This window comes from Echinops telfairi, unplaced genomic scaffold (assembly GCF_000313985.2).
Source record: "Echinops telfairi isolate 266 unplaced genomic scaffold, ASM31398v2 ScPeMD7_7429;HRSCAF=8467, whole genome shotgun sequence".
In the NCBI taxonomy this organism is placed as follows: domain Eukaryota; kingdom Metazoa; phylum Chordata; class Mammalia; order Afrosoricida; family Tenrecidae; genus Echinops; species Echinops telfairi.
In genome coordinates this window covers 2,083,126-2,110,282 of record NW_022111329.1, presented here as the reverse complement: position 1 = coordinate 2,110,282, position 27,157 = coordinate 2,083,126, and the positions used below count along the sequence as shown (strand labels likewise).

Below are 27,157 nucleotides of genomic sequence, written 5' to 3'. Positions count from 1 at the left end.
GAACCCTATTTGACTTAAATGGTTCAGAAGATCAGATTTGGGACTTACAGTTGATTTACTTTTGAGATGATGTGCTAGGGTGAGTTTTTAATCACGTGGCAAGGACATGAATTTGGGGTAGGAGGCAAAGATTGAATTATGTTCCCCATAAATATGTGTTAAAAATTATTATTTCTATGCCTGCAGTTAAAATCTCATTTTGTGAAAGCTTGGTTTTGTTATTTGTCAATCTCTTTTGAGATTTCAAAGATTAAATATGCAATCAGAGGAGAGACGGGGTAAGATAGATGCTAAGACACAGTGAGTTCTCCGGAATGCAGAAGTGAAAGAGACAAGAACTGTCCTCGAAAATTGAGAGAGAGAAAAAGCCTTCAGAATGCTAGCCTCCAAAATGGTAAGCAAAGAACTTTCTGATTGTTAAAGCCGCCCACTGACAGTTCGAACAAGACCAGGTAACCAGGACATCTACCACCATGCTGAAAGGGCGATAGGGTTTTGATGCCCTGCTGTTTTAAAAACACAAAGTTAGAAGCTAAGTGATAGAAAATTTTTTATTATTAATAAATATTTATTTATTTTGTGTTTTATTTATTTATTATGCCGGAGATAGAAAATAATATTTGCTAATTTAAGCACAACTTCTACCTTCCCACAAAAACCCGATGTCAAACTAATGAGGTTTTATTGCATCAATAGTATAATTAAGTGCTTGTGAATAACCAACAAATACTTTAGGTTTCGCAAATTTAAGGCATCATATTGCAAAAACAATATATATAGAAATTGGTTGATTAGAATTTAAATTAAAATATATTAATTCAACGAGGATAAACAGTCAAAGTGTGTTCTTTCAGAAAAAGACAAAGGATAAGCCTAGGCTGAAAGAGGAGCTTAAAAGAAAAAGTATTTGAGCAAGAGAGGATAAGTTAAAACAGGCCAAATTAAAGAGTGTGATAAGTATTTCTTAATTAAGTGTGCATCTCACACTGAAGACACATTGAAAACAAAGGTAAGCAGCACCCAGGGTGCCCAACCACAAATGGGGGTTTGTCCACCACTATTTGCTATTAAACACACACGTCAGATTACGTACAATGCACAGTGAGGTTGACCGAATCTTGATCTTCTCCTACAATGTTTTCTGCCACACAAGAGATTTGCTTTCCACTGTCATCAGATGAAATGTTACTTATCCTTAAGGAGCCCTGTGTGTGGTTGGTTTCGTTCTGCAAATGAATTAACAGACAAAAATAATTTAGATTAGGATTGATTTCAAAGTGACAAGATTTGGGGCTTCTTCCCCCCCAAAATAGTTATTTTCTAATGTTATATATATATGTATGCAACACTGACACTGAGTTGATCCCGCCTCCTGGTGACCCTAGGTCGCTGAGACTGTAAATCATCAAGCTTTATGGAAGCAAAGAGTTTCATCTTATTCTCAAAGCATGGCTGATGGATTTGAAAGGAGTAAATAAGAAGTTACTCTGGTTCTCATAAGTTTTTACTGCTTTACTTAATGCCTAAAATTGTACTCCTTGAGTTCCTACCTACCTACTCTCAAGGGAAAAGACCCCCAGGAGAGTCTCTCCCCTGACTAATGAAGTCCCAAAGAAATCATTAGGAATATAGAGGTTCTCCAAGCTCAAATGCAAACCTGCATCTATCTTTGTTTAAAAGGGCAAATAGAAAGCAAATGTAAATAAAAAACTCATCTTCAATTTCTCTAAAATATGAAATGTTCATCACTTCAAATTCAGATACACTCTCATAGTCTCTTTATTAACACTGAAGCAGACACAAGCCTTACCAGATGTTTGGAAACCAGATTACCAACATCCCAGTACATATTTGGAGCTGGATCACCGGCCACGCTGCAAGACAAGGTTATAGACTTTCCTTCCTCCACAGTTAGGTTAGGTGCGGCCAAATTTGCTGATGGCAAGCCTGTGGATAAAGAAGAATAAACTGAAACATATACAAATAGTTAAATGCAGTTCAACTTTTTTTTGCAAAAAAAATGAAAATGCAGTATTCTGTGTATTAAAATCAATCATTATTTACTTTCTGAGACTGATTTATGCTGAACTGAGAAAGCTTCAGGTTGATAAGCTTAACAGACATAATGTGACGTCACCAAAAAATGTTTGGTAATAAAACCTGAAAATGAATTTCACACAATGATTTAAAATGTTATTGCAGAATAGTCCTTTATTTAAAAAGAGAACATTTTTATTTATTGTGAATTGGGTGAAACTTTAGAGAGTAAATCAGTTTCCTATTCGACAATGCAGATACGTTTTGTTTCCGGTCATTGATTGCAATCCCCACATCCCACTTCTTCCCAGTGTTTCCTGTTTCCACTCCTCCTCTCTTAACCCTTTCTGCCCTCTGAACTTTATCTCTGGACAAATGCTGCCTCCTTGTCTCCAAGGGCTGATGGTTCTAAGGCAGGTCTCCTCCCCCAGTGCCATTGTTCCCCTCGTGGACTTCTCCATTTTCTTGGCTGAAAGCTGAGCCACAGCGGTAAAGTCACCTCTCAGTCTGAATGAAGAGTGAACGAAGGCTAGGGTCTTGGGGTTCCACTAGTCTCTATCTGACCAATAAATGTGATGTTTGCTATGATTTTGAGCTTGTTCCACGTTTTCTCTCACTCTAACTAGGACTTTCTAATGTAAATCCTTTTAGAGCAGCTCATAGCAGTATCTAGGCACCCTCAAATTCTACAGGGTAAACAAACACTATTGTACAAAACTCTTGTCCTCTGCTTTGCTTCTACTGTTCCACGGTTACTAATCCAATTCTGTGCACCTGAACACTCTATGGAGTTACATCTTATTTATTTTCCCCTCCCTCCCCATTCATTTCTTTTAAATAATCTCAGTTATCTAGTGTTTCCATAAGAGAAAAATCACAAATCGGAGGTCTTAATGAACAGAAATGGATTCGTTGGCCATTTAGAAAGCTAGACATCCAAACTCATGGCATCAGCTCTCAGCTTCTCTTCCTGTTGGCTCACAGCTTAGGAGGCAAGTCCTTTTCTCCATTCACTCTCTGTAAGGCCCAGTGTCACTTAAAGAGCTCTGCGTGTCTCGGCATCAATCTTATCCTGGATCTAACAGGTTCCCAGAGCAGGAATTTGGGTCCAAATGGCATGCTCAGGTCCCCAGCTCCTCTTCCCTGGAGTACTGAGGTCATTCTCTCTCCTTTCGTCTTATAAGACAGTCAGTGGGGTAGGCCACAGACCGTAGAGCTCTGGTAGCATAGTGTATTATGTATTGGGCTTACACAAGATCAGCAGTTCGAAGCCACCAGCTTCTCTGAGGGAGAAATTTCTGCTCTCAAAGATTTACAGCCTTGGAAGTGGCATGTCTACGCTGTCCTATAGGGTTGTTATGACCGCTGATGACTGTGAGTTGAGTTCTGAGACCACACTCCAGGGGAAATCCCCTTACATCAATTCAGTGTGTGACAGCACTGAAGGTATTACCTCTCACGCTTAATTCTCTTATAATTTACTGGCTTATGTCAAATCGTACCAAGGAGGATCGTTACATAAAGGCCAAATTCCATCATTTCAACCCTCTGAGAATCATAACCCAGTCACATACTTTGAGGGGACACAATTCAATCCCATCATCGTGTTTGCTGACATGGAGGACCAGCAGGGGTGTGCTCAGGGAGACAGCTTGCCCCCACAGGTTCAGTGATGGCCTCAAACACCCTCATCATTGTGAGGAGGGCACAGGCACAGGAAGCATTCCGTCTTACTGTACCCAAAGCCAGAATGTAGTGTGTCAATAGAATCAACTCAACAGCAGGTAAGAACATCAGCAATATTGCCATTGCCTAGGCATTGAGGAGACCAGGTATTCTTGCCTAGTGCTTTAAATTACTGCTTTATTCACGCCTTGCCATCAATCTTGAAGTTAAGTGCTTTTGTTTTCATTTAATTAATGAAGAAGATGAGTTTTGGAGAAGTCTGCTCATCTTGTTAGATGCCCCAGTACATGTAGACATGTAGGGTCTTCACTACTCCCCTACTTCCACAGGTTGCCCTGATCCATTTTAGCAAAGACCATAAATACCATCACAGAACCTGGATCTAAGAATTAGTCCATTTAAACTATAATTATATGTCTGTTTGCGGGGGAAGAGTGAGCTGCCTTTATTTATAGTGGTAGTGTATCACCCTGTCATTGTTGTTTCCAAGGGAATCTGTGGGAAATGGGCCAAGTCTAGATCTTTCCAATGTAAAGCCTTCCACAAATGAGTAAGCATCTGACTCACATTAATTCTATAGCATTAATATGCTGGCCAAAGATTCAGCAATGGGAAAAACAAGCTGTACTTGAAATATCATACGAGGTTTAATTAACACACTAAAAATGAATTGGGAAACATGAATAGCCAAGGCAGGATAAACCATTTGCCAGGCACTATTTCCTGTCTTAATAAGATTTCAGATTACCACAAGTACAGAGAAAATGCCCCAGCAATACTTCTAAAAGATTCTAAGCCCTGCTGTAATGGAATCCTCTTCTAAGGACCATAGCTGTCTTCCTTTGCACTCAGTGGAGGTAAGAGATGATCATCTTCCCAGACAGACACATGCCTTCTTGTCAGCATTGCTTACTCCAAGTTTGTTCAGGAGAAGTATATTATAGCCTAGACCTCAGCAGAAAATTATCAATCATGCAGTGAAAAAGCTGAAGTTCTTGTGCACATGGACCACCAGGAGACCTTGTTACAAATGAAATTTCTTCTTCAATAGGTCTGGGGGAGGTCTTAAGGAGTCCTAGTGGTGCAATGAGTTAAACATTGGACCTCAGTTTAAACCCACTAGTTGCCCAGCAGGGGAAAGGGATGGCAGTCTGTGTTTGAAAAGATTCACAGCCTCAGAAAACCCTATGAAGCTGTACTCTCCTATAAAGTCATTCTGAGTTGGAATTGACTGAGTGGCAGTAGGCTTAGTTTGGTGTGGAGCCTGAAAGGCTGCCCTCTTATATATTCCCAGGTGATGAGGATGCTCCTGTTCTATAGACCACACTTTCAATACCAATGGTTTAGACAAGTCTTGGACAATTGTTCACTAAGCTCTTGTTTTCACAGCAGTTATTCTGAAACCTGAAAGGGACCTAGGCAGTTACCAAGTGCTAATGTCCCCCAAAGTATGTTCTGTGGCATGCCAATTCCTTGATATACTTCAAACAACAACAACAAAAGGATCCAATACTTTTTTAAATCAAAATCTATCATGAATGCTTTCAATTTGGGGCATTCACAATGCACAGTAACTCATTGGTATCATATTGATTCTGATTCCCAGGGACCCTATAGGGCAGAGTAGACTGTCCCAGTGAGTTTCTGAAGCTGTAAATCTTTAAAGGGGCAGACAGTCTTATATTTCCCTCAAGAAGTGACTGATGGGTTTGAACTGCTGACTTTTCAGATAGCAAACTGCTCATGCACTAAGCCACCAAGACTCCTACAAGGGTCATCACTACATTGAAAGTTCTGAGAAGTCCTGAAGTGAAGAAACCCATTGGATCTGATTTCCCAAGAGTATTTGAATATACAACCACTTCTTTGAGTTCTGATGGCTCATTATGCCTTTGTTATTTTCATTTGAACTAGTTTGTCAAAATTCAAGATACACACGTTTTAATTCAGAGATGAAATACATTTAAAGTTAGATATCATATTGATGATAGCAATATTGTTAATCACTAATATTAGTTGAATACTTAATATGCATTAGCCCTTAATCTTAAAGACTTTCCATATATTATCTTCTTAGCCATCCAGAAAGTGTCACTAGTATTCCTAGCCCCAGATGAAGAAATTAAAGTTTATCAAGTATGACAACTATACAGCTAGTAATGGGAGCTGGCCCCAATCGACATCTTTGCACCCAGTCTTAGCCAATATCTTTATAAGACATCTTCTTTGTTGGAGACATCTAGCCTCCTCCATTAGAGGACACATCTCAAGAGGTGGTCAAGTATTGTTACTAAGGTGCCAGTTTATATATGCACAAGTTGAGTCCAATCAAAACACATTTAAATATATCTCTGTGATCAAGGGATGGCTACCAACAAGTTCTTTCAGTAATATATTCATCTTAGTAGCCTTAAGGTGCCTTTTAAAACAAAGGTCCAACCAAAACCATGGCTTCCAAGGGCCATTAATTTCAAAGTAGAGAGGTCAACTCCGGTTGTCTGGCTACTAATTTTGGAGATACCAAAGGACACAAGTGAAGGACACAAGACAATCACAGGAGCTTATCTGGAAGAAGTTTCCAGGAAACGGAAAACTGCATTGGTGAGAAAAACACCAGAAAATTATGACTAAAGAATTGTTTTTGCCACCAAGACAACGTATCTGCTCATTTTTCAAGGGCGGCAAAGACTGATCTTTGAGAATGCCATTGAGCAAATTTACCCTGTCCACCCTACAGCCCTGATCTTGCCTCCTTCAGACTTTTTGTTCTTTTCAACACTCAAAGAAGGTTTCAAATGAACACAATTTGAGTCCCTCAAGGATGCCAGAATCGGTGATTGATATGCTGTAAACTGAAGAGCCCAGAGTGTTCCTGGGAAAGCTCACCTCGTGGCCATTGAGTCAATTCTGACTCCTGTGCAGAGTAGGCTTGCCCTTTGGGGTTTCTGAGGCTGGAATCTTTATGGTCAGGAGTGGACAGCCTCATCTTTTCCCCAAGGAGCACCTGCCTGCTGGTTTCATTCTGCTGATCTTGCATTAAGCACCCTAACTCATAACCCACCATGCCACCAGGGCTCTTCAGGGAAGAGATGGAAATACTTCCTCAGAGACACACATGCCTAGATGAGGACATGTTCTGAAACAACTTCAAATGTTGTTATTTTTGTTTAATGGCCAAATAGAACTGCCACAGAATGCTTTCCTATGATTTTGTAGCAATACTTTTTTTTATCATTTTATTGGGGGCTCTTACTGCTCTTATAACATTCCATACATCAACTGTATCAAGCATAGTTGTACATATGTTGCCATCACCATTTCCAAAACATTTTCAATTTAAGCCCTTGGTATAAGCTCCTTTTTACCTCCTCTCTCCACCAATTATATATTGTTATTATTTTGTATCTTACACTGTCCATTGACTCCCTTCACCCACATGTCTGTTATTCATTTCCTTGAGGAGAGGCTATATATCCAACCTTGTGATGTGTTATTCCTTTCTTCCCCTTCTCCCTCCCCAACTGCCCCCCTACCCCCATGATATCACTACTTCCACTACTGGTCCCATGGGGTTTATCTGTCCTTAATTACATGTGCCGAGAGCTCTTATCTGTACCAATGTATGTTCTCTGCTCTAGCCAGATTTCTAAGGTAGAACTGGGTCATGGTAGTGGGGAAGGGGGTGGAGAGGAAGCATCCAGGAGCTAGAGGAATGATGGGTGTTTCATCCGTGCTATACTGCACCATGGTTGGATCATCCCTTCCTTATAACCCTTCTGTGAGGGGATGTCGAATTGTCCACAGAGGGCCTTTGGGTTTCCACTCCAACCCCTCATCATTCCCATTGATATACTTGTTTGTTTGTTTTGGATCATTTGATGCCTGATACCTGATCCTGTCGACACCTCATGGTCATACAGGTTGGTGTGCTTCTTCCATGTGGGCTTAGCAGGGCTTGTTTCCCTGCTCCTTAAACTTCAAGCCTTTAATATGCCAGACATGATATATTTTGATACCCAGGCATCATCTGCTCTCTTCATCACATTTGTTTATGCACCTATTTTGCCTTCAAGGACTGTGTCGGGAAGGTGAGTATCAAAGAGTGCCATGTTATTAGAACAAAATGTTCTTGTGTTAAGGGAAGCCTTGAGTAGAGGCCCAAAGTCTGTCTGCTATCTTAATACTTAACATATACATACATGTACATTGGCCTCTATCCCTTTCATTATAAATTAATTATTTACATATATACATGCTGTGTTAGTCTAGTACTTTGGAGAAACAAATCCACAGAAACGCATGTGTAAGAGAGAGTTTTATATAAAGGGTAAGTGCGTATCAAGAAAACATCCCAACCCAGTGCTGCCCAAGCCCACAAGTCCAAAATCAACCCATATGTTTGACACCAATCTGCAAAGTCCTCCTCTATCTCACAAAAAATACACTATAACACTGACTACAGGAGGAAAGCTGAGTCAGTGAATGTGTAAGCATCTCAGCGCTGGCAGGGGTCTCCACACGGCTGCTCCAGCACCCTGGGCTGCATTCAGGTAGGTCCATGTGGTTTCTCCTTGGGGATTTCTTGCAGGACATCAACCTTGCAAGCTGAAACAGGGAAGTGCTAAGGCAGCTGCACCCTGGTGCGACCATCCCAAAGCAAGGGACCTGAGAACTAGAAAGGCGAGGCTTTTTATCCCTCTGCCCTTCAATTAACCCCACATGTGTTTATCAGCCAGGTTGGCACAATAAACTAACTACCTCACATGCTTAAAGCTATACCTCTTAATATATCTTCATAGACCAAAGACTGATTCAAAGTATGCCGATCCTAGCTTTCTATGAAGTGATGAGAAAATCACCTTCAATTATTTTGTATTATTCACTCAGCTTCCTGATACATTAGGTGGACCACATTGGGGTTTTATTTTTTATATATATATATTCATCAGTAAATCTGAGTTGTGTTCTTTTTTTGTTTTTGGCCTCAATTTTTCACTCTGCTCACTTCACATTAGGCTGCCTGTGTGATACAATCTGCACTCAACCACTCAGGAGGGCAATGAATGTACAAATGCGCTTTACACAATTGATGTATGTATGGATTGTGATAAGAGTCATATGAGCCCCTAATAAAATGATTAATACATAAAATATAGTGGTTCAAACCCGTCCAGCAGCACCTTGGAAGAAAGGCTTGGGAAGTGTTTCATAGAGACTATGGCTAAGAGAATCTTATGGAGCAGTTCTATTCCCTAACACGTAGGGTGGCTGTCTGTCCAAATCAGCTCACCAGCAAGGGGCTCGATGTTTCTTTGCTTTTCACTTCATACTGGGTCATCTTCCTCTGTGTATGAAACCATTCCAGTAAAGTATGACTTAGTCTGCTCTCCATCTCCTCTCCTCTCCCTTCTACGTGTGCACACATAAAGGGCTAAGAACAAATAAGTACTTGACCTAGCCATTAATTCTCTCCCAGGAGAATATTAAAAGTCCATAACCTTCCGCTCTATCATTCTGTCTTCTTGGCAGATCACCCCATTTCTTTGTCTCCTGGAGAGATATATTCCACCACCAGGAATAAAGCCAGAAGGAACCTGACCTATTTACAAGTGGTTGCTTTACACCTGCTTGCAAAAATGACAGAAAATTAGCAAAATAGCTTTTCAAGCTCAAATTGGAAATTGTGCTTCTCAGCTCATATGAGCTTTGTCCTGACAAATAGAACAGCCATATAACTTCTAAACAAAAAATTCTAAATAGTGGCTGACAGATCAGGGAAGAAAAAAAGGCTCTCCATAGGACATTCTGAAATGATAAAGAAAAGCAAACTGTGTTTTGATTTATTTCAGTAGATAAAGCCTGATCTGTAATAAAATGAAAGTGAAGTAGCAAATTACAGCAGATTTTGTATGTCATTTTCAGGAAAATTAAAAGTGATGATGCAGCTCAGAGGCTAATCTGCTGTGCGTTGTTATCAGTGTTTTTCTCTGGTTCAAAAGCAACAGACCAAAGAAGGAGTACACATGAATAAGCTAAGCAGATACGTGCAAGACCACCAACTAAGGTCAAAACCAAAAATTAATCTTAAAAATAAATCATTGAAATCAATTTAACTCAAGGAACTCACCATGTCCTCCCGTGTACCTGCTAGCTGACAACACCCTAAATAGCATTTGTTGATGCAGCTTAAGCAGTGTCTATGGTAGAAGCTCAAAAGGGGGGGACGTAGAAAATTTAATCTGCTGTTACAAATAACAAAGCAAACAAAGAGAGGTCTCACTGCAGTCTGTGGGACCATTCCGATTGTTTTGTACAGTAACAACACAGTGCTTCCACCATCAGTCGAATCACCGCCTTATATTCGCTGTGGGACTATCATTCTCGGTGGAAACCAGCCACTAGTAAAGTGAAGGGCTTCAATACCGCCCCAGGGAATACCGCCTTTCTTAAACCTACATGCCAAGTCCATCTCATCCACTATTAACATTTCCTGAGAAGCTCTCCTCTGGATGAGAGTTAAAGCAGCCTCACAAGGTGAACAGGGAGCACTGGCGGCATTGTGCATTGTGCACAGGGTCGCTGGCCTCAAGGTCAGCTGTCAAACCACCAGCCACTCTAAGGAAGAAAGAGGCAGCTTTGGAAAGCTACACGGACTGGCAATCTAAAGGGTTAGTTCTGCACTGCCTAATTGGGTCGTTGTGAGTTAGAATAGACTCAACGGCAGAGAGTGTGTGAGGGAGTGCATAGCGTGAACAGGAGCCCTGGGGACATGGTGGATTTTGTGTTGGACTACCAACTGCACGGTCAGCAGTTCAATTCTGCCAGCTGCTCAGAAGGAGGAAGATGAGGCTTTCTGCTCTCATAAAGATTTACAGTCTATCTGGGGAATGCAAGGGACAGTTATACTCGGCTGTACAGTGTTACTATGAGTAAGAAATGACTCTATGGCAGTGAGTTTTGAGTTAAAGTATGAATAAAGTAAAATGGAAAGTATACTGTTGTTAAATAATCCCATTTGGCCAAGGGAAATGAAAAGGCTTGTGCTGCAAGATTAACTACTGCAGGTCAATTAAGTGTACAGTATTTGAGTATAATTTTTTTTTAATTGGGTAAACATTTTCATTGAAAATCACTAAAAGCAGTAGCGGGGACATTTTCACATGGAATGACAAATCAGCACAACCTGGCAAAGCAATCTTTCTTGATTTTCACATGGGCAGCTCAGTTCCAGCCTTCATGGCACCCCATTAGTCCAATTAATGAGGGAATTTTATAACAATATGTTTTGCAATTAAAGTTTTTTGAAGGTTTAAAGGGGCCTGGTGGAAAAACAGACCACAACATGTTGCACAGCATGAATAAATTTACAGTAATTCACAGCAGGAGTGAACGGTAGAAAAATATCAGGAAGCACTTTGTCTGGAAATGGCACAGTTAAACATCCCAGCCTTTCCTGCCACAGTTGCTTGATCACAGAAGGTAAAAGAAAAAACAAGATTCTCACAAAATGCGATGACAGAAATCGCAAAGGAAATTGCAAAAGGCTGAAATATGGAATGATTTAGTTAGGCTTCTACACATATTTGTTTTTAGTTGGTTGAACTATTTGTATCACTACATTAAAAACCTGGTTCAATATGATCACTAATATAACATGATTGATGTGTTCATTAACTTATCAATTCAGCAAATATTTATCAACTGCTTATTTGAGTGTAAGTCAAAACTTACTGCCCCTAGGGTTCTACTTCATATATGCATGGGTATATTCCAAACAAAACATGTTTAAACATGATTCTTCAATCAGTGAATGGCTGGAGATGAGTTCTCTATGTAATACACTTGGCTTAGCCTTACCAGGGTGCCTTCTAAAAAGGTACAATCAAAACAGTGGCTTTCAAGGGGGGCTGCTGGGCCAGTTCAATTCAATGCAGAGAAGCCAGCTCAAGAAGTTATGGTGATTGCTACTTGGGATTGCAAAGGGCTATCTTGGAAGATTTTCTCCGAGGGCACAGAGCCATAAAAGGGACTTACTATGAAGTTTCAAGAAAATGGAAAACTGCATTTGTGAAAAAGAGGCCAGGAAAATTGCACTGATAAATTTTTCCTTAACAACTCACTGGATCATTTCTTGAAGGTAGTATGGGCTGTCCTATGAGCATTCCGTTGGGAAACCTTACTCTACCCACCCTACAGTCTTATCTTGAGCCTTCAGATGTTTTCAGTTGTTCCTAAAACCTAAAGAACATTTAAAAAGAACATGATTTGAGTTCCTCAAGGACACCAAAGCTGCAGTTTTAACCTGACGCAAACTGAAAAGCCACTGTCATCGAATCCATTCCAACTCATAGCAGCGCTGCATAGGGTTTCCACATCTGTGGATCTTCAAAGGAGCTGAAACCTCACCCTCCTTCTGTGGATCCCCTAGCTGGTGGTGTGAACCACCAGTCTTGAGGTTAGCAGTTCAATGCTCACTCAACAATGCCTCCAGAGCACCACCTTCCAAAGTGTATTGACCTAAATGGAGGACATTTTGAAGGAAAATAACATGACATTTTGACATTTTTGGTTAGTAAAGGTTTCTGTGATTTTGATACAGAACTCTTGTGACTTTCCCTAGTAAAGTAACTTGAGGAGTACAGTAAGCATTAAGGAAATATTTACCTATGTAATGAATAATACCTATATGATGAAATCTAGTTGATCCTCATTACACATGGATTCCATATTTGTGAATTCAACTACTCACTAAAATTTATTTGTAACGCCCAAGTCAATATTCATATGCTTTTGTGATCATTTATAAAAAACAGGCAGAAGCAGCAAAAATTTGAGTCTTCTGACATGCACCTTCCCAGTTAAAGTTGAACAAGGCAATGCTCTGATCTCTTGTTTTCCCCTCTGATTGCAAATTAGTGTCCTTTTCACAATATATTTACTAGCACATTTGTTGCCTTTTTTTTTTTTTTTTGCTTTTAGTTGGTGATTTCAGTGTTTAAAATGGTCCTTAAGCATAGTGCCAAAGTGCTGTCTGGTCTTCTAAATACAACAAGGTTTGATGTATCTTACAGAGAAAACACATATGTTAGATAAATTTTACTCAGGCATCAGCTGTTGGCTATGACTTCAATGTTAATGAATCAACAATGTATATTAATAATGGTCTTTAGGAAGAAGCTAACATTTTTTAAGTTATGGATTGATTGGCAAAAATATGGTGACATTTTAGAAATGAATTCACTCCTGTGGCTCTTAGCTAACCAAAGACAGCTCTGGGTGGGGAACAATAACATTAGTGAGATATATGCACCTTAAAATCATCAGCCAATTGAGTTCAAAAGGACAGCATATACCCAAGGACAAAGTTTGGAAGGGTTAAGAAGGAAGAACAGACATAGGAAACACCAGGGAGTGGGGGTGGAGATAAGTGAAATTACAATTTATAATGTCGGGATTGCAATCAACAGGTAATGAAGTCTACGTGCACTGTTGAACAAAAAACTAATCTGCTCTGGAAACCTTCACCCATTTCACAATAAAAAGGTTTCATTTTTGTTTTCCATGTGATCAGAGGTTCAGGAACCTAACACGTATTTTCTCTCGTTGCTTGGTATTCACTAACACAGTATTTGTAGTGACTAGACAGAAAATACTTTCTGAAAATTATGAGAGACAGTGCACTATAAAAGAGCTCGGCTGGCGTAAAGATTAAGTGCTCATTTGGCTGCTAACCAAAAGGTCTGCAATTCTAATCCACCAACAGCAGCCCCGTGAGACAAGAGACCTGGTGATCTGCTCCCATTAAGATTACAGCCTAAGATGTTCGACATCCTATTTGGTGAGCAGTGACTGGAGTCTTAAAATTGGCTGTCTAAGGTGCAACTGTAGGAGCTCTGGGAGTGTAGTGGTTACACGTTGGGCTACAAGACCCAAGGTCAGCAGTTCGAAACCACCAGCCACCTCTGTGGGAGAACGATAGAGCTTTCTGTTGGAAAACCCACAGTGGCAGATGTACCCTGCCCTACAGGGCCTCTATGAGTTGGAAGGGACTCTGGCAGCGAGTCTGGTGTTGGAGTTCAATGCTGTCCCTTGTGCATGTACAGTACATGGATCAAGAGGCAGTTGTGCAAAAGAGGACAAGGGAATACTGTAGGGGCTTAAAGTCAGGGTTGTACCCTCTCAATACACTTATTAAATCAGTAGACTGAGCAAATCCTCAGAGAAGCTGGATTATATGAAGAAAAATGTGGCATCAGGATTGGAGGAAGGTTTATTAACAACCTGCAATGTGTAAATGGTGTGATCTTGCTTGCTGAAAGTGAGGAAGACTTAAACAAGTTGGTTGATGGTAGGAAAAACTTCAGTAGCTCGGGCAAATAGCTGAAGAGCAAATTCCCCAGTAAGCCAATTCTTCCATGATGTAGCACAAAAAGCCAAAGGGATAGACGTCATTAATCAAAGGTGAGGAGGAATAGTGAGAACGTTAAAAGTGCAAACGCTCATCTAAGGAGCATTTCTGAAAGAAAGAAAAAAAAAAAAAGCAAGGTTGGGGAGAAGGGACATATAAAGAAAATAGGAGACAAAGTTTCCAGGACTGAAGATACATGTACCCCCATTTGAAAGAACACATGGCATGACAAGTAGAATATGTTTTCTAAAATAACAACAACCCAAACACCGTGCACACCCCTAGTTTCACTGTGAAATTCAACAAGGAAATGGACAAGCTTATAGAGGGAAAAAGGCAGAAAAATTTGGTAAAATAACATCAGTGTAGTTACAGGAAGTTATTTTGAGCCTAGAATTTTGTATGGAAGCCGGTTCCACCAGTAGAAAAAAAATAGAAGCTTTTTTCACCAGTCAATGACTTGGAGATTTGTTTTCAATATCTCAGAAATATTAGAGTAGGGGGAAAAAATTCCAGGCTGAAAGAAGTAATAGGACCAGAAATCAGTGGTGTACAAAGAAAGAGTAAATTCTCAGAAAGCTCAGTGACAATCTAATAGGAAAATCCCAGGTGATCCCAATCTGATAGACGGACAAAGGGAGGTCAGGAACCCTTTCTGCTTCTGGTGGGAGTGACTGAGACACATACAGGCTTTCTCTAGAGACTTAAAAAGTAAATATCTGTTTAAACCCATTTGGTAAATACTTTATCATCACGTGTTTTTAAAAGAACTATAATTTTCAAACAATTAAAAGAAAATAAAACAAAGCACACTATCAAGGTAAAACCTATAAAAAATGGATAAAATGGACAAGACATAAGTAGAAAACTCACTGGAGAATAAACACAAGTAGAATAAACATAAGAAAATATTTAATAGATTAAGGAAAATACAAACTAAAAAACAACATACCATTTTTCAAAGACAAAATATAACACGTTTTGCTAACTTCAAGATAAACTGCTGTGTTGCTATAAAAGGCATGGCCCATGGCCATCAAGTTGATTCTGACTCCTACCTGTCCTGTATAAAGTTTCTAGAACTATAATTCTTTACAGGAGCAGATAGTAGCCTCATCTTTCTCCCATGGAGTAGCTGGTGGATTTGAACAGCCAACCTTGCAGTTAGCAGTCTAACACCTCCTAGCACCATCAGGGCTCCTATAAAATGGCATAGTCATGTTTTAATATGCAAAACATAGAAACCAAAATTTAATCTTCCTATTCTATACCCTCAAGATGCTTTTTTACTTGTTGATTTGTACAGGAAGCATATGTAAGGGTTCTAGGAATAGAAAATAAGTTAAATGTACATCAACATGTAACTTTCAATACTTTGGAAAAAAAGAAAAACTAATAAGGGAATACTCCACTTTAAAACATAAAAAATTATAGAAAATTAAATATGCTAATTTATTAGCACAACTGCTTTATGATGTTACTCTTTAAACCTCATCATTTACATGTAAATTCATAGCGAATGCTTGCCCGTGTAACCTTTCTGTCCTGATGGATCAATCACTTACTCTCATAAACACAACTCATAATTCATAAGAAACAAACATAAAATTCATTTGAAACTGATGTTTATTTAAAAAAATTAGAACTAGTTCACTCCCACATCTCATCTACCACAATCACAATGGTTTATAACAATATGGATGGTGATGAGGTATCGTACCTATTTAAGGTAAGAATCAAGCACTTAACTAAGGTTTAATATATTGTTTTACTAAGAGTAAGCAGCGGCTATATTTTTCTTAAATAAAAGATGACCTCACACAGTACAGCCTTCTGAAAACAAAGATGGAGCGTTCTCAGTTAATAGGAAGATTCCTTGTCGGCAAGAACCAAGTTTGTGGTGGCTTTCTGCTTTGTTACCAGCCACAAGACTAGAAAGGCATGCAAAAGTGTTGTGAACCAATGACCTGGCTAATGAGCGGATTACAATTTAATGGGAGGAATAATGTGCACACTAGGATATGCTGTAAAAGTGTCTCACTGAAGCCATTGGTAGGAAAAAACAAACCTGGGCACTTAGGCTTTTCGGCCCTTGTGAACATACTGGCCCTCAGATAGAACTGTGATACTGTGATAAGGTGCCCATCTATTCAAACTCTGGCGGTGAAATACACTAGAAAGGAGTGGGAAGACCCGTTAAGTGCAGGTTTAGGGAACAGCATCCCCAAGAGCAGATTAAAGGCACACCATCAAAAACATGGTCATCAAGCAGTAAGGCAGTTTAAAAGAAGGTGCTAGATTGCATTGCATTTGATTCTACTTCCTGGACATTTATATTACCCTTAATTTCTTCTCTCTGCATAACCTGGCTGCCAAGCCAAAGCAGATATAACTAGTGAAGTACTGCACTTAGCAAACAATGATGCATGGATGGATGGATGGGTAGGTTGCTGGATGGATAATGGATGGAGAGATGAATAACAAACAAATAAACACCAATAATGTCCTTTCTCTTCATGCACTTTAAAGTCAACCATTGCGAATTAGCATTTTCCTTGGAAAGAACATTCAGTAGAGTTGTTCCCAGCTGAATGCTCTGCATTGTACACCAGTGTGGCCTTTCCCACTGGCAAATCACAACCTAAGACATCAAATCTGGACTTTGGTAATCTTCCCACATTCTCTACCACACCAAGGCAATTAAAATAATTAATAGCAATGGAACTCATTGATTTAAAAGTAAATTACCACAATTGGGGATCTGCAGGTTTGCCAGAGGAACATTCTTGCTGCTTTCATTTAGGCAGTACAAATCCTGAGACGTGGGGCTGGATTTAGTGTCCTGGAGAGTCTTGATCCACATGATGTCACAGGAGCATGTAAATGGATTGCCCACAAGAATCCTACCAGGATCAAACAAAAGACTCAATCAGCATCTTTCTTGGCATTAATTGCACTCGTGCTTATGAAATACTGCAAAATTATGGATTCTTTCAAGATGCTAATCTTTTGAAGTCACACCTACTTTCACAAGATGACGGTGTTGACTGATCATTAATACAATACCTACTGAATTTTTCTTCGATGTAAAGTTGTTACAGACTAAAGGATATAAAGGCAGGTAAGAATGCACAGAATAACCTGAGATGGAAAAGCAGATAAGAACACAGTTTCAGATGAGTCAATTCCAACTTATGTCAATCACCACATGTGTGTCCGAGGCGAACTGTGCTCCATAGGCTTTTCAGTGGCTGACTTTTCTGAAGTAGATCTCTAGGCCTTTCTCCTACAGCACCTGAGTGGATTCAAAATCACCCTCTAGGGACTCCAGGATAGAATTGTTGCCTCAATACGGCAGGGAAAAATAAGATGCCATAACAAATTTGTCATGGTTCCTATGAGAAGGGGCTTCAAACAGTTCATGGAAAGGTGGAATTAAAAGATAATAGAGCCCCCCCCAATGTTTTGCCCTACACAATTATTAAGATCTGAAGTGAAGGTGTCAAATAGAAGTTTTCAGGAATTCTAGCAATATTTTGTGCTGAGCAGGCTAGATATCCATGCATTATCTATCATTCATAAGCTCAAACTTCAGTGGAGGCAGAATGATCTCACTTCATTAAAACTGAGTGTGAATACAATCTAATAATACGGCATGATCACCAATAGGTTAACACTATCACATTTCTGCATTAAACCCACTGCCATCCATGGGTTCCGACTCACAGTGACCCTCTTTAGAGTTTCCAAGATTGTGAAACTTTATAGAAGCTGACAGCCTCAACATTCTCCCTCGGAGGAACTGGTAGATTTGAACTACTGTCCTTACAGTTAGTAGTCCAATAGCTAGCCCCCAGACCACCAGAGTCCATAAAAAGTTGGAAAGAATGCTAATGTGTGAACTGTAAGGGAGCTACTAACTCCTTTCACACACTGCAAGCTCGGGGTCTCTGAGAACTTGGGCAACTGAGCACTCCCCAGGGCTGCTGAGGCTGCCCTGGGGAGGCCTGTGGAGAGAAAGGCGCTGCGCAGACCGCAGCTGTGCTGCCTACACTCCCTTGGTCCTGTGGCTCGTGAAAGAGGAAGCAGCCAGGGGGGAAAGAAAAACCACAAGGGAGAAAAATCTTTAAATGCTTATTTATAATACTCAGTGGCCTATTTAAAATGAATTCCATTTATGGTAATGAGCCTTTAAATTAGTCCATTTAAAATCGTTACATAGACTCTGTCTGGCATTAACCACAATACTTAAAATTTCCGTGAGGACAGGACCTGGGCTTCACAGCATCATTTACTCCTGTGGTTTTCTGGTCGGGTTCGAAGAATCTCAAGGATCCCTGGAGACTTTTCTAGGAGTTACATTGGGGAAAATGTGATCACAGCAGAGCGGTTTCAGAGGTATCAGTTTCATCATCTCGAAGTAGGTTTCCTACACCAAAATAGGTTTTAGTGCTACTGGATAAAGAGCCCTGGTGGTGCAAGGCATTAAGTGACAGGGTGTTAACCACAAGGTTGGTGGTTCAAACATACCAGTCACTCTGGGGAGAACGATGAGACAGACTTCTTCTGCAGAGACTCCCAGCCTGGGAAGCCCTAAGGGGAAACTGCCCTAGAGGGTCTCTCTGAGGAGGAATGGACTCATGCGTTCATATGTTTGTTGATTTGCTTGATTTAGAATATACTGTGGAAGAGACCTGCGACCAGTTTAACTTCACTGATTCAAGATGTCTCCTGACTTTCAAGAGGGTCTGAGAAGCTAGAATCCAATTTAACTGTTATAACTGATCAAAAAGATGCTTTTAAGAAGCAAAGGGATCGTTCAACTAGAAGCATAGTACTGAAAACTCATGTACCACTCCACTAGTGAGAACTTCAGAAGGCCCTGGGGGAGGTAAACAAGTGATGCCCTTGGTTACTAACCCAAAAGATGGGCGTTCGAGTACCCCAGAGGCATCTATCTCACCCAAAAGATGGGTGTTTGACTACCCCAGAGGCATCTCACCCAAAAGATGGGCATTGGGCATCTCGGAAGAAAGACCTGGCAGTCTACTTCTGATAAATCAGCCATGGAAAGCCTTAGAGAGCACAGTTCTACTCTGACAAATGGAATCACTCAGTTTTTTCCTTCTCCTTTTAAATTATTTTGTTTTCATTTTTTATGTTACAAACTCAATGCTCAAATTCTGAACTCAGTTGATTCCATATAACTTCTAACTGCTAATTATTTCACCATGTTTCCACCCCCACCCACCACCGTCAACTATTAACAACCTCTCCACTAGTGCCCTCTTTGAATTTGGACAACTGTTTGTGAATGGGAATGGACTTTCATAAAAAGGCACGCTAAGTCAATGCGATTTTTAATCACCTTAAATTCATGTGAAGGGTGGACAATGAATGATACAGACCACAAAACAATTGATACATTTGTACTGTGGTGTTGGTGTAAAATATTGAACCTATTGGACTGACAGAAGAACAAACAGATCTGTCTTGGCGACAGTCCTGCCAGATTGCCCCTTTTAAGTGAGGGTGACAGACAAGATGCCTCTCACGTACGTTGGACACATTATAAAGAGAGCCAGTCCCTGGAAAATGACATCATGCTTGCCAAAGTAGAGGGACAGTAATAAAGAGGAAGACCTTCAAGGAGATGAGTTGATGCAGGAGCTGCAACAATAGGCTTAAACACAACAATTGAGAGGATGCTGCAGGATCTGCTAGTGTTTTGTCCTCTGTACAAACAGTTGCTCTAAGTCTGAACCAAATCAATGGCAACTAACAACAAGCTAATTCCATTCAGGATGACATGTGGTTTAAGCCAGAGTCATTGCCTAATATTCAAAAGCCAAGTCCACCGTCACCATCCAGACCCTCTGCTTTAGAGTTGCTTTGAGAATGGTAACAGAATTGAGAGAATAGGAACAGCATACCAGAAAGTGGTGGCCATAAGTCATCGACACATTTCCATTTTCTTCCTATCGTTTGACAGATGAGAAGTAAAGGGACATAAGGATAAACACTGAACACAGTGGCCAAGCTAGAAGAAAATCCCACAAAGACAGGTGGGTAGGGAGAAGGAATGGCTTTCCTCCAGTGCTCACTATCTGCCCGCTTCTGTCCAGTCATCACACTGAGGCAGCTTCTGGGTTACGTGATGATGAAAACTATTTCCCCAGTAATTCAAATACCCACAGGGCCACTATGGTGGGCAGGTTTCAGCAGAGCTTCCAGACTAGGACAATGAAGAAAGGTCTGCTCATCTCCTTCTGGAAACTAGCCATTGAAAACTTATGGATCAAACAGACTTGTCCAAACCTCAGGAACTGACCCATTACTGGGAGGGACCAATCACCGGAGGAGTACATCCTGGTTGGTGAGTTAAGGGGCCAGCAAAGGGTGGGTAAATCCTTCTGTAACATGGATTGGTCCAATGACCACAACAGCCTGGAGCATGGCTGAGCGTGAGGATGACCAGAGCCGGACAACATCTTGTTCTGTTGTGTAGCAGACTGTGGTAAATGGACAAAACCTGCAAGGGCCTGGCCTATTGTCATCTTCCCCTTGCATAGCTCGCCTTTACTTTAGGGCCTGATATAACAGGCATAGAACGACACACATGTGCAGCCATGTCACATCAAATCCCCATGCTCTGCTAGAGTAAAAAAATCCTTTGTCTAAAACCACTTCAGCTCATCACAAACAATACAAAAATGTTGAGATTTCTTTTTGTGTTTGTTTTTGTTTGTTTGTTTGTTTTGTATGGCTGGATCATGAGAGAATGAAACAAACCATCAAATAACTTCTACAAAAGGAGGTTAACACTCAAGATTGAAGCATTTTGTTAAGAATTTTGATATTTAAAAACAAGTCATCAACACCATGTATTTTGAAAGGTAATAAATAGCCACCCTCTCCTTTGAATGTTTTGCCCCAAATGGCACACACAATCATTACTTACAGCTCAGCCAAGTCAAGATGACGAAAATGTTTCCTAGACAAACTTGTCAATTTATTTCGGGTGAAATTGCTGAAAGAAATAAAAAGCAGTCAGTGTGGAATTTAAATATTATGCTTTAGGATTAAAGAATACAGATTATTTGTAAAGATATAGTTTGGAGCTTTTAAATACCTTTCTTAGATCAATATCATTTTTCAACCGGAATGGTAGCCTACTTTTGCCTCAAGCCACACCTAGAATTCTGATTTATGTGAGGTGGTGGATGCGAACCATTTTACACATTGTCCATCTTTAATCTCTTTTCCCCAAAGCTTATTTTCCTTATGCTGATTAAAAATCACGTAACATACTTCACCGAGACTTCTGCACTTTGAAATAGTAGGAGGACATGTAAAAGACTCTAAGCCCAATGAAGAAGTCAAGAGCATGGCAAATATTCTGAAGTCAAGTACACCAAACCGACTACACCCACTGCCGTGGGATTGATTCTGACCAGTTGGGACCTCCCGGGGTGGAGGAGAGCTGCCCCCTGCACTTGGGACACAGTAACCAGAAGCCTTTCTTTCTCAGAGCGGCTGGCAGTTTTAAACCCTTGACCCAGCACTCAGCCCACTGTGCCACCAGGGCTCCTTAAAGTCAGATACAACACATGCAATGCTCTGAACACTGACTGAATTTAAACTGTCCTGTAGGAAAGAATGCACATGCTGGTTGATAGATTCTGCTGAGGTTGTTTTTATATTAATTCTAGATAACTGATGATTTTGTGGAAGAGGGAGAAAAATCAGTGAGCCAAGAATATGTCCATTTTTATTATAAGCTAGTCTAGCAACACATACCATCTCAAGACGCGAAACCACCAGACAATGGAAAGCCTTGTGCTTTCAAAAGAAGAATTTACTGTCATGTTCCAAATTTCCTTTTTCATTAAATGTATGCGTGTTTCCAATGATCAGTGCTATAGGACTTAAAACCAATTCCAAGCGTGTCTATTCTGACTCATAGTGACTCTGTGTATGCCAGAGACCAGCTGTGCTCTCTCCGGTTTGTCTAAGGTGGAAGACCGGCTTTTCCTCCAAGGCAACTTAGGTACACTCAAATCCCAACCCCTCAGTCAGCAACCAAGCACATCAACCATGTGCACTACCCATTGCCCCATGGTTGAAAAGTTCAGAACCATAATCCTGACTAATTCTGTAAATCTGTTACACTGAATTTATTTTTTAAGTGCCCAAGGTTTTGGCCTCTAGGCTTGTGGTTAATAATCAATACCATGGATATAAAACTAATGGCAACTTTTATTCAAACAGCCAGGGTCCCAATACACAATGGAAGGTCAGGGAGTGTCCCTTTTCTATTTCCTGCTGAGGAATGGTATTGTTGAGGTGAGAGTCTGATACTGTGAGATCTAAGGGTGGCTGTAGTAATTCTGGCCAATTTCCTGAGGCTAATTACATAGTTGCATAGTCTCAAATAGGGCAACAATTGTGAAGATGGTTCAGGACTGTGCAATGTTTTGTTCTGTTGTACAGTGGGCTCTTAAGTAATTGGAACCAACTCAATGGTGCCTAAGAACATCACTAACAATCTGTTGTATCAGCCCAATGAAACAGTGGCCTGAACAGGCACCTTTAGGAGGGCCTGGACCCTAGGAGTCAATGTATGACGCTGCCAGACATCTGTCAGTTCGTGGGACGGTGGTGGCCCGTGGGCTTCCACAGTGCTGAACGCTGTGCCTCCAGTCCAGGCTGCTCTCTTTTTACTGCACTTAGCTTTATTCCATTTTGCATACACTGTGCTGTTTATACTTCAAAGGCTTATGGCAACTGTGTATGGAGCAATTCTGTGAGAGCCGTTTTTCCAAAGATATCTGCATGCTACATGCCGGTATCACATTTTAGTAATTCTCACAATATTTAAAATTTGTTCATGATGCTATTTCACTTGACAGACAACAGTAAAGTGTAAACACAACTTTTACATGCACTGGGAAACCAAAAACTTCACACCGCTCACTTCGTTGCCATGTTTGTTCTACTGTGGCGGTCTACCTCTGAGGTGTACCCCATGTTTCTAGTAGCAGCAGAGTGACCCATGGTAGATAGCCTTCAGGGAAGATTCCAGGTGAAGACAGGCTAGGTAGAACGGTCTGGCCATCCAGTTCTGAGTATTAGCTAATGAAAATCCCATGGATAAGAATGGAAGAAGCACACCAGTCTGTGTGATCACGAGGTGTCGAAGGGATCAGGTATCAGGCATCATCAGAATAAAAAAATCATATCATTGTGAATGAGGGGGAGAGTGCAGAGTGGAGACCCAAGGCCCATTTTTAGGCCACTGGACATCCCCTTACAGAAGGGTTGAGGGGAGGATATGAGCCAGTCAGGGTGCGATGTAGCAACGATGAAACGTACAACTTTCCTCTCTCTAGTTCTAAATGCTTGCTCCCCCCCTCCGCTCCCCCCCACCACCATCATGATCCCAATTCTACCTTACAAATCTGGCTAGACCAGAGGATGCAAACTGGTACAGATAGGAACTGGAAACACAGGGAATCCAGGGGGGAATGACCCCTTTAGGACCAGTGGTGTGAGTGGCGATACTGGGAGAGTGGATGGAGGGTGGGTTGGAAAGGGGGAACCGATTACATGGATCTACATATAGCCTCCTCCCTGGGGGACTGACAACAGAAAAGTGGGTGAAGGGAGACGTCAGACAGCGCAAGATAGGACAAAAATAACAATTTATAAATTAGGAAGGGTTCATGAGGGAAGGGGGAGTGGAGAGTGAGGGGAAAAAATGAGGAGCTAATGCTAGGGGCTCAGATGAAGAGCAAATATTTTGAGAATGATGAGGGCAATGAATGTACAAATGTGCTGTACACAACTGATGTATGTATGGATTGTGATAAGAGTTGTATGAGCCCCTAATAAAATGATTTTTTTTAAAAAGGAAAAAGAAAATAAACCCTAAGGACAATTAAAAAAAAAGAATGCTGTCTACAACCTCTAGGTTGGAAGGCACTCAAAGTACACACGTGCCACAACATAGACCTGAAGCATATTGACAATTGTGAAAATGGTGGAAGGCCAAGTACCATTCCACTCTGTTGCACATGGGGTGGCCTTGAGTTGGCCACAAATGCATAAGCTCTAGCCAGTCTGGTGACAAAGAAAATGCCAGCTGTCTCATGTGTACATGTCCACTCCCAGCTTAATTCTCTATTAAGATTTCTTTCTGCTCACCCAAACCCATACCTACTCAAGTCCATCCTTCTTCCATGCTTTCATCTCCTCTGTTCACACTGACTCTGAAGTGCTCACCCACGTGAAAAAAAATCCCCCAGAACGCTGTAAATGTGCCCACCTATATTTCTTCCTTTGGAACATGAATGAAGAATAGGTCAGTCTGGTGTATAATAAGTTGAGAAGTCAATGTCACAATCTTTGGAGCACAGGTGTTTTCATCTTATCAGAATTTCCCATCTTTCGGAGTTCGGGGTGGGGGAGCCTGCGCTCCCTCCCCAAGAAGAAGAGAGGGAAGGCAAAGGCAGTGGAAACTTACGTTAAAGGTTCTCCAGTCAGCTCACACACGCCTGCCCTGGCACAGCTGCCTCTGTGCATGTCCTGCCAACAGCCAGGACAGAACAGGGTGATGGGCCAAAGAGCAGGATGAGTTTTACGAACCATACTTATTACTGGGCCAACAGCCAAGAAGGAGGAAGGGAGGGAAAAAACCAACAATCTTCTTACTATTTGATTATAGAGCCTTGCTAAGGAACTAATGAGCACCTCGTCAAAGTCCCTGGAAAACCAAATGCTGCCCTTTCCACAGTCACTGGATTCTTGGAGGCTGAGCACCGAGAAATAAATGCATTGACCAGCCACAGAGGCTCTGGAGAGCCACCAAGAGGTGCTAAATATGGACAGATTAGGTGGAGGAGCAAAGCCTCTGAGTGGTGAGAATGGTTAGGGTGCTAACCAGAAGGTTGGTGGCTTTGGGAAGAAAGGTCTGGCCATTGACTTCTGGAAAGCCCACAATTACAAATGCTCTACAGCATGGTTCTACTCTGCCACACATGAGCTCACTATGAGGGAATTGACTCCAAAACAATTGGTCTTGGTGAGGGAGAGTGAGTTTTAACTTGAATCTCCCTAACACCTGACATAAATTAGAATGTCTTGTGCAGACCATTATCTGGTTGGGGAAACCCGGAGAGAAAATCCAAATACTCCAAGTGCAGAGAGCAACCACATCCTTATACAACTGCTCACAGCTCCTGCACCCACTGGATGTGGGCGGCCAGGGACAGCCAAGCCATTCCCAGAGTCCTCACTCATAATCAGAGGTTGAGGCTAAGAGCAAGAAAGGCAGACACAAGGTTCGACTCCCTTTGCCCCTCTATCATCTGAAAAGCAAATGATGTCATTTCATATTTTGGGACCCTGAAGCCTTTTCCATCATGTGAAGTTCGGTGATCTTTTGCTGCAACTCTGCAGCTATCTGAACGCTTAACAATTTCATAGTCCCTTACATTAAACAGTGACTAAAACAGATATAAGAAGGCCTGGTGGTGCCGTGGGCTAAGCACTGGTCTGCTAACATAAGGTCAATAGTTCAAGCCCAGAAACTGATCCAAAGGATAAAAAAATCAGACTATCAGCTCTCAAAAGATGTACAGTTCTTGGAAACTCTAAGGAGCAATTCACTTTGTCCTATATAAGGTCTCTATGAGTTGGAATCAAGCTGGTGGCACTGAGTTTCGAGTTTATAGGAATATTTTAAAGTCCTGGTAGCACACAGTGGATTAAGCACTGGGGTTCTAACCAAAAGGACAGCAGTCTGAACCCTCCAGTCGCTCGGTGGAAGAAAGAGGAGGCAGTCTGCTTCCACAAAGATGTAGTCTCAGAAACCCTAGGGTGTGGTTCTACTTTATCTTAGAGGGTTGCTGTGAGTCAAACTCTACTCAGTGGCAGTGGATTTGGTTTGGCTTGCTAATAAATATCAAGTCCAAGTCCACTCAGAGGTTCCAGAAGAGAGGTGTTTGACCACTCTTTGGAACACAGTTGTACTCTGACATTCATGGGCTTGCCATGGTTTGGAACTGACTCAATGGCAATTGGTTTGATTTTTAGTATGATGCATGTCCCTAAACTTGGTACAGTTTGATCAATGATTTGCTTTTGAACTTTTAAGGGTACTACTGTATATTGAACATGTCTATTTTTGGTCATTTCTTATTGAACACTTGGCTCTATGTAAGTTGTATATCTTACATAAAACCTGTGGCCACTGAATCCGTTTCAGCTCATAATGACTTCACAGAAGAAAGCAGGACCCCACAGAGTTTCCAAGGCTGTACTTCGTCACACTGGCTGTCACATCTTTCTCCTGCACAGTGGCTACTGAGTTTGAACAATGAAACTTTGGGTTAGCCTCTGGGTGCTTAACTGGCATACCACCAACCACAGAATGCCACTAAAATTACTCTACCATAGATCATCATGAAAAAATATGCACTTTAACTGTGGTATTTATATAAATAACATGCACTGAGCAAAGTAATATATATATATGAAAATCAGTAAAATAATTAATATAGCTATAATCAATGGCCATTAGCCATAGTCCACCATATAAATAAAAACATTTATAGAATGGTATGGTCAAAGAGATAGCAAAATGTGGTTGTTGTAACCCAGGGACAAGGGAACAACAAGTGATACAGTAATCGGTGGTGAGAAGGATGTAAGAGGCCTGGTAGGGATTGATCAAGGGCAATGTAACCAAGAGGAATTACTGAAACCCAAAAGAAGGCTGAACATGATAGTGGGATAAGAGGAAAGTAAAAGGAAATAGAGGAAAGAACTAGGAGGCAGAGGGCATTTATAGAGGTCTAAATACAAGCCTAAACCTATGTAAATATATTTATATATGAGGATGGGGAAATAGATCTATGTGCATCTATTTATAGGTTTAGCATTGAGGTAGCAGATAGACATTGAGCCTCCACTCAAGGACTCCCTCAACGCAAGAATACTTTGTTCTATTAAACTGGCATTCCA

General features: G+C 41.0%; 1 protein-coding gene across 5 annotated transcripts in view; it reads right to left on the bottom strand.

Moving 5' to 3' along the window:
• The window catches only part of NTRK2 (neurotrophic receptor tyrosine kinase 2), a 514,715-nt gene that overhangs the window by 441,252 nt on the left and 46,306 nt on the right, over positions 1–27,157 (bottom strand). For all 5 annotated transcript variants that reach the window (XM_004715969.2, XM_004715970.3, XM_004715971.2 and 2 more), the window contains exons 4-7: positions 21,093–21,161; positions 16,880–17,034; positions 1,811–1,947; positions 1,094–1,226 (exon numbers count right to left, since the gene is read on the bottom strand). In XM_004715969.2, coding sequence (XP_004716026.1) covers positions 1,094–1,226; positions 1,811–1,947; positions 16,880–17,034; positions 21,093–21,161 — 494 coding nt within the window. The remainder of the gene's footprint in view (positions 1–1,093; positions 1,227–1,810; positions 1,948–16,879; positions 17,035–21,092; positions 21,162–27,157) is intronic.